This window comes from Chrysochloris asiatica, unplaced genomic scaffold, assembly GCF_000296735.1.
Source record: "Chrysochloris asiatica unplaced genomic scaffold, ChrAsi1.0 scaffold00087, whole genome shotgun sequence".
NCBI lineage: Eukaryota > Metazoa > Chordata > Mammalia > Afrosoricida > Chrysochloridae > Chrysochloris > Chrysochloris asiatica.
Window position 1 is genome coordinate 12,703,153 of NW_006408605.1, and position 13,690 is coordinate 12,716,842.

Consider the following 13,690-nt stretch of genomic DNA (forward strand, 5'->3'; position numbering starts at 1 on the left):
TCATCTTCTCCCATGGAACAGCTGGTAGTTTCGAACTGCTGACCTTGAGGTTAGCAGCCCGAGTCATAACCACTATGCTACCAGAGTGGTGGGTTATAAGTCAGGTTGCTAACCTCAAAGTCAACAGTTCGAAGCTACCAGCTGCTCTATGGAAGAAAGATGAGGCTTTCTGCTCCCATAAAGTTTTTTTTTTTTTTTTAAATGTTTTATTGTGAATTATGTGATAGTTTACATGGGAGAACATTAGCTTTACGTTCATCCTATCATATATCGTTTCATTGCCATGGTTACAGTCCCCTCCATGCGTCATCAACCAATCAAAGGGCATACCCTGCAAGCCTGCCCCCCTAGTCGTCAGCACACAGCCCCTCTCCCTCTCTGGGTCTAAAGTCCCCAGCTGCTCTATCTCTCCTCGTCTCTGCCTCCTTCTCTGACATCACTGCTTCTCTGGGTAGGGTCCTGCTCTCTGTTCTTCTCCCTTGATGGTCCCAGGGACCTCCGCTCCTAGACTGCAAAGTTAATCACTCCCCTTTGTTTGCTACAAAATATCTACCTTTACTTTTCCAACCCGCAATCAGTCCTAATAACAATTATTCATTATTGTATCACAAGAGACCTATCCGGATCTCCTTTCATCAGCCCCACCCAGACAGACTGGATACTACTCAGTGGAGATTCTACCTTCCTCCCCTCCCTCTGGATCTAGATTCCCTCTTGAAAGCTTGTAAGCCAGTCACTTCTTGCGTTTGTAGTCCCCCCTCCCCCCCATTTTGGGTAGTCAGTGTCCAAGTTGCCCATCCCTGTCTACTCTATGTATGGAGAGGGTGGGAATGATGTTCGCTGTAAAGATTTGTTCCCTCTTTTGAGCTACTGCATCCATAGGTGTAGGCCAAGTTCATCAAATTGTATCAGATTACTCTTTTTTTTTCTCCCGTAAAGATTTACAGTCTCGGAAACCCTGTACAGGGTCGCTATGAGTCAGAACCGACTCCATGGCACTTAGCAACAACAACACCTACTTCTGGAAGGAGTCCTGATGGCACAATGGCTAAGCACTCAGCTGCTCAACAAAATGTTGGTGGTTTAGATCCACTCAGCTTCTCCTAAGGAGACAGACCTGGCTATCTGCTTCCATAATGGTTATAGCCTAGGAAACCCTGTGGGGGCTCTTTTACTTGATCACATGGGGTCACTATGAGTCAAAATAGACTCCAGGATACCTAACAATGACAGCCCATCTCTGGAGAATCTAAGTGACCCTCCCCCCATTTGTTCTACCCTCTGCAGCCACTTGGCTCAAGTTTCAGTCCTTCTAATATGGAGACCCAAATTCCCAGTAGTATCTAGTGGGGTTTAGTTGGCAGGTGGGTAAGAAGTTGAGATTCATTCAAATTAAATGTATCTACCTTTTGTTGGGTATAGTGACAAGTCACTACAGACAAAGTCCTTGCTTTCAAAGAGCTGACATTTGAATTGAAGGAGAGAAAATAAATTGGAAAAAAAAGTTTTAGATGAGAAAATCAATGAATGTTTTAGTGATTTGGGCAAGCAGTAACTTGATTTGGAAAGCTTCAATGAAGAGAAGATCCTTGAGCTGAGACCTAATTGGCAAAAAGGAGCCGTTCTTTTTTGTTTGGGTTTTTAACCTGTTTGAAACGAGCCCATGTGCTATAAAAGCACTGGGGTCAGTTTCAGTGTTATGTCTCTCCCTTTTACAAACATCCAGACCAATGTTTAGATCCCATGAGAAAGGGAACTGGAGAGTAAAGAAAGCCAAGCTTGATGACCATCTGCAGAAAGAACTATTCAAGCATAGTGAACAGCAAGCGCAAAGCTCCCGAAGCAGGATTTGAGTTTTGCTTGTTAAAAGTATCAAAGAAAGGTGAATCTGGTTGGAGCTTAAAGCTCACGGGGAGATAGATTGGAAGGAGATGAGATCAGAGAAATAGGCAGGGGCCAGATCAGGTGAAGCCTTTGAGGCAAGGTGAAGGGTGTGGACTTTCAAAGTGAGACAGGAAACCATTGGAAGGTTTTAAGCTGGAGCTGGGAGAGTGATAGCCACATGATCTGAGATTTTTTTCCTAAGATCTCTCTGGCTGCTATGTGGACATATGTACATATAGGATGCCAGAGCGGACTATGGGAGACTGGGTAGGAGCTGGTACTGATGACTAAGCAAAACACAGTGTTGACTTGGTCTAGGTTAGAAGCAGAGGAAACCTAGAAGAGTGGGTTGCTCAGGTTATATTGATTGAGCCAGTGTGGGATATGGGAACAGAGTGGGATCCTTTGCCTACTTGAGCCTTTTCCTCAGCGACAGAGGACTCTGTCAACCCTGGATAGCAAGCTTTCCATCAGCAGGGAGGTGACTTTAATTTTCTGCTAGCTGAATTGAACCTGGCTTCTACCTCATTAACTTTTTGTGATGTTGATGGACAGACAGTCCCTTCTGAGAATTTTCTTGCCCATTCCTTCATTCATATATTCATTTATTCAGCAAGTGCTAGGCACTGTGGCAGAATACAAAGAGAGCATAAGCTATAATCATATTTTGCATTTGTATAGAGCTTTCACCCTATGCAAAGTTATTACTTCTACATTCTTTTTTTGCTTCTGCCTCCAGGATTTTACAGTCTAATTGAGGAGACAGGGCTTGTACTCTTTTATAAAAAAAAAAAAAAAAAATTTATTGTGGTTGGGTGAAAATTTACAGAGCAAAATGGTTTTCTATGGGCTTGTACTCTTGAAACAGTTTAGTTCATAGAAAAAAGCCTTCATGTATTAAGTACAGCACCCCAAAAAAAGTGTTTAAAGACTGAGTGTGGTCTGAAAGTTCTTGGGAAGAAATGGAATGTGAAGGCCTGATAGGAGAAGGAGACAAAGCTATCCTAGGCCAGGAAACTGCTTGAGCAGAGAATTAGAGATGAGAATGGGCTGTACCCTACCTCTTTCCTATTTTCCTTTTTGTTTGGATGAAAAGAGCATGGGCTTTGGAGCTGGATGTACCTGAATTCCGATCTCAGCCCTCTTAGTTTACCTTTCTCAGTTTTCTCCTTATAAAACAAAATCAGCTACATTGCCTGTATCAATTAGGGTTTTTTGGATGCAAGCAACCCAAACCAACCCACTCTGACTAACTTAAGAAAAATCGGAATCTATTGGAATTTATTGCCCTGCCAAGACTCAGAAAGGCCAGGATTCAAGAACACCCTAGGAACCCAGGGGGCTGTGGCTTTTTTGAAGGGGGCTTCAAAAAATTCATGGGAAAATGGAATAAAAAGATAATGGAATTTTTTCCACGAACTTTTTGAATCCCTCTCCTACTAGACTGCCGTCAGAAGCAACTGCAAAACTGTTTTCTGTTCTTGTCCCAGCCATATTCCGATTCCTTAGGGAAAGAATCTCATTGGCCTGGAAGAGTGCAGACACAGTGATTGGCAGCACTAAGGAGGGGTCATTCTCAAAGGGTAGTATTACCAAGAGAGGGAGGAATGGATTCTAGGAAGGTAGAACCCACTGATATCTATGGCTTTCCAGTAAATATTGAGAGAATAGAAATCCATACAAAAAGGAAAGGAAGGAGCCTAGCTTCAAATGAGTCTATGGCTATTTGGCTGAGCACGTGGGGAAGAGAGGCTGCTGGAAGTGTTTGTGCCCTGTGCTTTCTTATAGGGACAGAGAACATGAGGAATGGGGACTACTCAGCAGCCTTTTCTTACTTCCAAAAAGCTGCAGACCGTGGCTACAGCAAAGCACAATACAACACAGGCTTGTGTCATGAGCATGGCAGAGGTACCCCCAAAGACCGCAGCAAGGTACTGCCCCTCCCTCCATGCCCTAAGGCCTGTCCCCAGTGCCAGGCTGCCCATGCTGTTCTTCAGTGGGCTTGGGGAACGTCTGGCTTCTCCTTTCCCACCGGGTCCCAGCCCAACTGCCAGGAAAAAATAAGAAAGAAGCAATTAAGTTCTAGGACATAAGACTTGAGACTAATACAGATACTGGAAGAACTTTGTATCTTCAATTACCAGAACAGCACTGTGATGAAATAATACTAAAAACAAAAACTAGGGTAAGCACATGAAGATGTTACATGTAAGAATGTATTTCTTAGTATTGTATTCCACTGTAAAACCATGGAAAGCAATGTAAAGTTCCTTCAATAGTTAGTTCATTAGTCCTTGAAAATGATGTACTAGGTCTGTCGTATTTATTGGCAGGGAAAGACATTTATTGTGTGAATTTTTTGAAGCCCCCTTTTATGTGATTAAGTGGAAAGATACGTTACAAAATACTGAATGTAGTATGATCCAATTGTGTGTGTGTATTTGTTGTTGTTAAGTGCTGTCAGGTTGATTCTGACTCATAGTGACCCTGTATAGTGTTTCCAAGGAGTGACTGGTGGTTCTGAACCGCCGGCCTTTCAGTTTGTAGTCCAGTGCTTATCCTACAGCCACACCAGGACTCTAAACTCCAATATATTTATCTGGTGATTATGTGCCGTGGAGTCGGTTTTGACTAATAGCCCTGTATAGGGTTTCCAAGGCTGTAAATCTTTAGGAGAGCAGAAAGTCTAGTCTTTCTAGCTGGTTGTTCCAAACTGCTGACCGTGAGATTAGCAGCCTGACTCGTAACCACTAAGCTGTTGTTGTTAGCTGCTGTTGAGTCATTTATATATATATACCCCTGGTGTGGCACTGTAGGATAAGCACTGGACTGCTAACTGCAAGATTGGCAAGATTGGCAGTTCAAACCCACCAGTCATTCCTCAGAAACTCTATACACGGTCACTATGAGTCAGAACTGACTTGAGAAGGCACAAAACAACAACACAGATAGATAGATACACATGTATATACACAAACATAAATATTTACATATGTGTGTTATAAGACACACATGTAGGCAGACATTTGTAAGGCTAGACACTAAAATGCTAACAGGCAGGATTTCTTGAGATTTTATGTATTTGTTTTTGCCTTATCTATATTTAAATTTTTGGGGGCTTAACTGTGTTTTCTGACATGTCTTTAATGATTATATATTATTTAATTAAAATCATTTAAAATTTTTTCATTCAAATGAAAAGCATGCTTGTGGAGCTACCAGTTGATTAGCTGTTTCTCCTTTTGCCCTAGGCAGTCCTTTATTACCAGCTGGCTGCCAGCCAGGGCCATAGCCTGGCTCAGTACCGCTATGCCAGGTGCCTACTGCAAGACCCTGCCTCCTCAGGGGCCTTTGAGCGGCAGAGGGCCATGACCATGCTGAAGCAGGCTGCAGATTCAGGCTTGAGAGAGGCGAGTACCTTTGATGGTGTCTGGCCTAGATACCTGGGGCATGTGAAGCCTGGCATTGACTAAGATGACTAAGAACCTTTTTCTTTTCTTCTTGAACACAGGCCCAAGCTTTCCTCGGGGTGCTTTTCACCAAGGAGCCGTACCTGGAGGAACAGAAAGCCGTGAAATATCTTTGGCTTGCAGCCAACAATGGGGTATGAGGTCTCTGGGATCCAGTCATGTTGGGGATTGAGTCTGACAAGTGAAGGGACTTTGGAGCTGACACTGAGTTCTCCTGTGCTTAGCAGACCCTTTGAACCATAGGAGCATTGGGCCCACTTCAAGCCTTAGGTCATGTTGACTTGCTGTATGACCCTTGGGCAAGTCTAGTGTGAGATCAGTTGCCAGCTTAAAGTCAGCCACAGTGGGAATATTTGCACCACAGAAATCGGCACAGGGTACAAAGCAGGGTTTTTCCTCCTGGGAAGCCAGTTGTTAAAAACATTTACTAGTACATTACTAGGCCAATCATTTCCTAATCCAAACTTGTTTCCTCCTCTTATGAAGAGCATCAAAAAGTTTGTGTGGGGGGGTGGGGGTGGGGGGAGATTTTCATTAAAATAATTTTTCCACTTTTGGAAGCCCCCTCATATAATCAAAATAGTAATGCCTGCCTTACTTGTCTACTGCTTCATGGTATTGTCCTGAGGGTCAGTATCTAACTGAGATAACAGACATGAAAGTGCGTGGCAAACTGTACACATTATTCCAAGAGGTGGTGATCCAGGGAAGTCAGAGACGCATAAGGTGAAGACACCGAGCAGGTTAGGAGAGCAAGTGCCCCTTGTGGAGCTGGGAGCATGGCAGTTCAGGCAGCCATGACCTGAAGTTCTGCAGAGCATTAGTTGCATGGGATGTTTACAAAGACTATGAGAAAAGAAATGGGCTTGGGAAATTCTGGTTAAACAGTTAGAAAGAGCTGTATGTCACTGTGAATCACTGAGAAGGGGATCTATCTGTAGTTTGCTGTATTCCCCAAGTGTGTTTGACCTATGTATGTTTTGAGTTGCATCTTGAAGTTCCAGGAGTACTAGATAAAATAAACAATGTGTTTATACTATAATTTGCGGGTATAGGGGGCTGTTGCTTCTTTTTGGTTTTGGTTCACACGCTGATAACATTGTTGAGTTCCTGAGCGCTCTGTGTTGCCTAGAGTACCTATGTTGTTGTTGTTAGGTGCCATTGAGTTGGTTCTGACTCATAGTAACCCTATGTACAACAGAATGAAACACTACCTGATCCTGTGACACCCTCAAAATTGTTCCTACGTTGGCTTCCATTGTTGGAGACACAGTGTCAATCTGTCTTGTTGAGGCTCTTTCTTTTTTTCACTGACCCTTTATGTAGCATGATGCTGTTCTCCAAGGAACCCCAACAGTATGCCCATGATGGTGGTGGTGGTGTGCCGTGGAGTCGGTTCCAACTCATAGCAACCCTATATAGGATTTCTGAGGCTGTAAATCTTTACGGGAGCAGAAAGCCTAATCTTTCGCCCGTGGAACGGCTGGCAGTTTCGAACTGCAGACCTTGAGGTTAGCAGCCTGACTTGTAACCACTATGCTACCAGGGCTCCTTATGTCCATAGTATATCCAAGGTATCTATGTTGTAGTTAAGTGCTGTCAAATTGCTTCCAACTCATAGCACAACAGAACGAAACACTGCCCAATCCTGTACCATCCTCAGTTGTTTTTATGTTTGTTGTTGTATGATGCTTGTAGCAACCGTGTCAGTCCATCTCATTGGGGATCTTCCTCTTATTCACTGACATTGTACTTTACCAAGCATGGTATCGTTTTTTAGGAATTGATCCCACCTGATAACATGGCTGAAATACATGAGACAACATCTTGCCATCCTCGCTTCTAAGGAACATTCTGGCTGTACTGCTTCCAAGACAGATTTGTGTGTTCTTCTAGCTATCCATGGTATTTTCAGTATTTTTCACCAATGCCATAATTCAAATACATCATTTTTTCTCCTGTCTTCCTTATTTATTGCCCAGCTGTTATATACATATGAGGCGATTGAAAACACCATGGCTTAGGTCAGGCACACTTTAGTCCTCATACTGACATTTTTGCTCTTGAACTCTGTAAGGAGGCCTTTTGCAACAGATTTGCCTGATGCAGTACATCATTTGATTTCTTTACTGCTGCATCCATGATCATTGATTGTGGATCCAAGTAAAATTAATTCCTTGACAACTTGAATCTTTCATCCTTTTGTCATGATGTTGTTTACTGTTCCAACTGTAAGGACTTTTGTTTTCTTTATTATGAGTTGTAATCCATACCAAAGGCTGTATTCTTTGATCTTCATCAGCAAGTGCTTCAAGTCCTCTTTGCTTTCAGCGAACAAGGCTGTATGAGCTGCATATCATAAGTCATTAATGAGCCTTCCTCCAATCCTGATGCCACATTCATAAAGTCTAGCTTCTAAAGTTATTTACTCAGCATACAGCTTGAAAAAAGTATGGTGAAAAGATACAGTTCTGATACATACATTTTCTGATTTTAAACCATATAGTGTCCTCTTGTTATGTTCAAATGACTGCCACTTATTCTGTGTACAGGTTCCACATGAGAACAATGAAATGTTCTGGAATTCTTATTCTTCGCAATGTTACCCGTAGTTAGTTAAATGCCTTTGCATAGTCAATAAAACAAAAGTATACATCTTTCTGATATTTTCTGCTTTCAGTCAAGATCCATTTGATGTCAGCAATGGTATTTCTTGTTCCAAGTCGTGAATCCAGCTTTAATTTCTGAAAGTGCCCTGCTGATGTGCTGCTGATATTTTTGAATGATCTTAAACAAAATTTTACTTATGTGTGATATTAATGATATTGTTTGATAATTTCCACATTCTGTTGGGTCACCTTTTTTTTGGAATGGGCCAGGTAGCTGTCTTTCATATTTCTTGGCATAGACCAGTGAGTGCTTCCAGCACTTTGTCAGTTGTTGAGACATTTCCATTTGTATTCCATCAATTCCTGGAGGCTTGCTTTTCACGGATGCATTCAGTGCAGCTTGAAAGACTTCTTCCTTCAATACTGTTGGTTCTTGATCATATGCTACCTCTGGAAATGGTCAAACATCAACCAGTTATTTTACTGTATTCTTTGGATGCTTCCTGCATCATTCAATATTTTTCCCACAGAATCCTTCAGTATTTCAGGTTGAGATATGAATGTTTTCTTCAGTTCCTTCAGCTTGAGAAATGCTGAGCAGCTTCTTTTCTTTTGTTTTTTTAATTCTATGTGTTTGCACATTTCATTATAATACTTTGTCTTCTCAAGCTTCCCTTTGAAATTTCCTGTTCAGCTCTTTTACTTCATCATTTCTTCCATTTGCAGTAGCTACTCAACATTCAAGAGCAAGTTTCAGAGTCTCTTCTGACATCCACTTTGGTCTTTTCTTTCTTTCCTGCCTTTTTAATGAGTTTTTGCTTTCTTCATGTATAATGTTCTTGATGTCATCTCACAACTTCTCTGGTCTTCAGTCATTAGTGTTCAATGGGTAAAATCTGTTCTTGAAATGGTCTCTAAATTCAGATGGGATATACCCAAGATCAAGAGGCTCTGGTAGCATAGTGGTTACGACTTGGGCTGCTAACCTCAAGGTCAGCGGTTCGAGACTACCAGCAGTTCCATGGGAGAAAGATGAGGCTTTCTGTTCCCGTAAAGATTTACAGCCTCAGAAACCCTATGCAGAGGGGTCACTATGAGTTGGAACTGACTTCACAGATTATAACCACCACCATACCCAAGATTGTATTTTGGCTCTTGTGGACTTGTTTTAATTTTCTTCAACTTCAGCTTGAACTTGCATGTGAGCAACTGATGATCTGGTCCACAGTCGGCTCCTGGAACAGATCAATGTCTTCTCCGATGTCTTTTTGTCTGGCAAGGTCCACATGTATAGTTGCCTTTTACTTTGCTGGAAGATGGTATTTGCAACAAATAAGTCATTGGTCTTATAAAATTCTATCTTGCAATCTCCAACGTTATTTCTATTGCCAAGTTATATTTTCCAACTACTGATCTTTCTTGTTTGTTTCCAGATTTCACATTCAAATCACCAGTAATTATAAAGTCATCTTGATTGTAGGTTTGACCAATATTAGATTGGAGAAGTTGGCACAATTTTTCTATTTCCTTATCATTGGCTTTAGTGGTTGGCACGTAAATTTGAATAATAGTTGTATTAACTGTTCTTTGTTATTGGTGTTGTTAAGTGTTGTTGAGTCAGTTCCAACTCATAGTGATCCTATACAGTGTTTCCAAAGAGTGACTGGTGGGTTTGAACTGTTGACCTTGTGGTTAGCAGTCCAGTGCTAATCCTACAGTGCCATTCCCTGCTGGTATCTGAACCTCAAGCGGCCTACTTCCAGCATCACAGCAACACACAAGCTACCCAGTAGGACAAATGGATAGATGTGTGGGACCAGTATCTATACTACTGTCAAAAGATGTCACCAACCTGAACTGTGCCTGCCTTTCCTCTGAGAGCCCCACATAGTCAGCCTTATGGGTACATGTCCAGCCAACATGGTTGGAGGACAAGTACACAGAGAGATATGTGTCACCATTTATGTAGTACTTGGTTGAAGAACAGACCTGACATCACTCTTGTTCACCTCACAGGGAATTGTCATCTTAGGTGTGTACTAAAAAGTGTTTCAGAAGTGAGGGTTTGCGCCTTATGTATGTCCAATTCTGTTTTCTGACCCAGTCTGTAGCCATGAGCTCACCATAGATTATATCTGTATCTATCTATGGAGTCCTGGTATGGCACCAGAAGATAATGCACTGGACTGCAATGTCTGTTTAAACCACAAGGTCAGCAATTCAAACTCACCAGCTGCTCTTCAGAAATCCTATATATATAGAGAGATATATAGATATAGATACAGATAGATATATATAGATATAGCCTACCTTCAGTGGCAAGCATGGGCCACCTGGTGCTTATATAAATATATATAAAAAATTAAGGTATATGTATACTAAATGTATGTTGTTGTTGTTAAGTACCGTGGAGTCAGTTCCGACTCATAGTGACCCTGTATAGGGTTTCCAAGGCTGTAAATCTTTACGGGAGCAGAATGCCTCATCTTTCTCCTGCAGAACCACTGGTAGTTTCGAACTGCTGACCTTGAGGTTGGCAGCCAAACTCGTAACCACTATGCTGCCAGAGCTCCTTATACTAAGTGTATAATATACATATATTTATTTATAAAGTTTATATATCTATGTCTGGTGGGAGTCCTGGTGTGGTGCTGTGGGTTAATGCACTGGGCTGCAGTCAGTTTGAACTGCAAGGTCAGCAGTTCAAGTCTACCAGCTGCTTCTTGGAAACCCTATACAAGGTTGCTATGGGTCGGAACCAACTCAATGGCACTTAACAACAACAACATACATTTAGTATACATATACCTTAATGTGGTGCCATAGGATAAGCACTTGACCTCAAGGTCGGTTTGAACCACAAGGTCGGCAGTTCAAACTTACCAGCTGCTCCTCAGTAACCTATGCAAGGTTGCTATGAATCTGAACTGACTCAGTGGCACTTAACAATAACATATATAGAGAGGAGCTCTGGTGTGATGCTGTAGGATAAGCACTGTACCACAAGGTCACTTTGAACCATAAGGTTAACAGTTCCAACTCACCAGCAGCTCCTTGGAAACTCTGTACAGGGTCGCTGTGAGTTGGAACCAACTTGATGACACTTAACAACAACATATGTATATAGGAGTCCTGGTAGGGTGCTGTGCGATAAGCATTGGACTGCAAGTTTGAACTTCAATGTCAGTGATTCAAATCCACCAGCCACTCCTCAGAAACCCTATATAACAGAGGTGGGGAATGTGCAGTCCACAGGCTGTGTAAGGCCTGCAGAATCATTTGGTCTGGCCCTGTCAAGGCAACTGCAGTTCCAGTCATCCATCACATTCGAGGTAAGTTCATTAAATGTTTGACCAAATACAGCAGGCTAATTTGTAAGGTGATAAGTTTTGTGTAGTCAAAAAAGAAGGTAAAAAATCCGGCAAAAAAAAAGGTCCCCACCACTGCTACGGAGTCCTGATGTGGCACTGTGTGTTAATGCGCCAGACTGCAAAGCCATTTGAAATGCAAGGTTAGTGGTTCAAGCTCACCAGCTGTTCCTCGGAAACCCTATACAGGGTCACTATCGGTTGGAACTGACTCGACAGGACTTAACAACTCCTGCTATGCAGAGTCACTATGAGTCAATAAATATATATTTGTTGTTGTTATGTATCATCAAGTTGGCTCCAACTCATAGTGACCCTGTGTAGGGTTTCCGACAAGCAGCCAGTGGGTTTGAATTGTAGACCTTAGAATCCCTGTACAGGGTTGCTTTGAGTTGGAACCGACTTGAAGGCACTTAACAACAACAATAAATAGGCCTTAGGGAAGCTATCATCCACCCTGGCTTCCTTATACTTCCACAATAATGTAGGAGCCTGACTCCCTAGTTTCCCCTAGCTGGGTTGAGTACTTCCTGTAGTCTTCACCAATACGTACTTTCAGCACTGACTGTTGTGAGAGACACTTCTCACACTACTGTGGCTAAAATCTCCGTGTTGGGGATCACTGTTTCCTTTGTGTTGGGTGAGCTTTGGGCCTCTGGGTTTTCATAGTTGAAGTCACTTGGTATAGGGAAGGGCAGGCTGGTCTTGCCTCTACCTGGATGAAGCCCAGCATGTCTTGACGACTCACCTTCTTCTTGCCTTCACATTTCAGTTCCTCAGCCCTGCATGTTTGTCTGCCCATTTTCTTCCTAGGACACACAGAGCCAGTACCACTTGGGAATTTGCTATGAGAAGGGTCTTGGTGTGCAGAAAAATCTGGGAGAGGCTGTGAGATGTTACCAGCAGTCAGCGGCTCTGGGGAATAAGCTTGCCCAGGAGAGGCTGCGGACCCTTTTCTCAGTGGAGGCAGCAGGTAGAGATGCAAGTCAAAGCCAATAGAGTTCCCCCCGCACCCCCCCAAGCTTGGCACTCTGTGACAGAGAAGAGGGTGGCAGTGGACCCTGGTCCACATTTCCTACCCCATGTGAGGTTAAGAGCATGCCTTTTGGAGTCAGACAGACCTGACTTTTAACCCTTGCTCTGTCTTTAGACTCGGACTCCATGTCTTCGAGCTTAAATTTCTTCACCTGTTAGGATTAAATGAGATGTTTGTGAAGGGCCTAGCACAGCCTAGCACATAGTTGTTGAGTAAGTGATAGCCTCTCTGATGATTTTTTTAGGCAGGCTAATGCCTTGAGGCTGCCCCAGTGCCTTGAATTACCCTTTCAGGGCTATGAGAACCCTACTGAGTAATGACTTACTGGAGTGGACTGGTTTATAGTACCAGGGGGAACCAAGTCCTTTTAGAAGTCCATGCTCCAAGGTGGGAATCCATGAATACCACATGAGTAAGAATTGCTTTCCCTTTGCCTTGCAGCCCTCAGGTCCAGAGACCTGGCAGTTACAGGACTGAAGTCTTTCTCCAGCCCTTCCCTCTACAGTCTGAACACCCTGCTGGCAGGAGCCTCGAGTCTCCCGCACGCCAGGAGCACAGGGAACCTTGGACTCCTCTGCAGACATGAGCAGCTTGCACCCAACGCAGGTGCCAACAACAGTGTGAACCCACCACCCCGTCACTCCTTGGAAAGGAGTCTTGTAAGACTGGGTTATGGCTAAGGTGAGATCAAACATAGTCATTGTTACCTCTTACAGCCAGGAGGCCAAGAGGTTGGATGATAAAAAAAAAAAATAGGGTGTCAGAATCCTTTTCTAGGGTAGTAATTCCAGTGAGAGCTTAGGGTCCCAAGCAAATTCCAATTAGTGGTTAATAAATGACTTGGTTTACCCCTCTTCCTTCCAGTTGGTAGCCTTACAGATGAGCAGTGAATGCATTCAGTCATTTCTTGTCTGTTCGCAAAACAGACTCAACCAGAGGCCTGTTACCTATAAACAACTTGACTGAAGGATCCAGAGGCCCTGGGCCTCACCTTAGCCTTGACTTTGAGCAAATGGCTTACCTTCTCCATCCCCAGGCTTAGACTGTATTCCTCTGATATGTTCAGAAGAGACTAGTAGTGCTACACGATATTTTATATTTTTATAGTTACGTAGTATATAATATGAAAAGATGACTGGCATATTCATCTGTAGTTTCATAGATACTATGTCTAGGATGAGGCTAACTTAAAGAAAAAAATGAACCAACTTAACAAAAAACATTGCATGAAGTAGAACATAGATCCAGAGACATGGTAAAATCATGAGGTTGTTCCATGAATAGCTAAAAACTTAGGCAACACTGAGCCAGGCCATCTCCGAA

General features: G+C 42.8%; 1 protein-coding gene across 1 annotated transcript in view; it reads left to right on the forward strand.

Annotated features, from left to right (window-relative positions):
• The window catches only part of KIAA0141 (KIAA0141 ortholog), a 20,553-nt gene extending 7,506 nt beyond the window's left edge, over positions 1 to 13,047 (forward strand). The window contains exons 8-12 of the mRNA XM_006866200.1: positions 3,673 to 3,815; positions 5,136 to 5,294; positions 5,396 to 5,488; positions 12,145 to 12,304; positions 12,809 to 13,047. Of these exons, the coding sequence (XP_006866262.1) occupies positions 3,673 to 3,815; positions 5,136 to 5,294; positions 5,396 to 5,488; positions 12,145 to 12,304; positions 12,809 to 13,047 (794 nt within the window). The remainder of the gene's footprint in view (positions 1 to 3,672; positions 3,816 to 5,135; positions 5,295 to 5,395; positions 5,489 to 12,144; positions 12,305 to 12,808) is intronic.
• Positions 13,048 to 13,690: the final 643 nt, after the last annotated feature.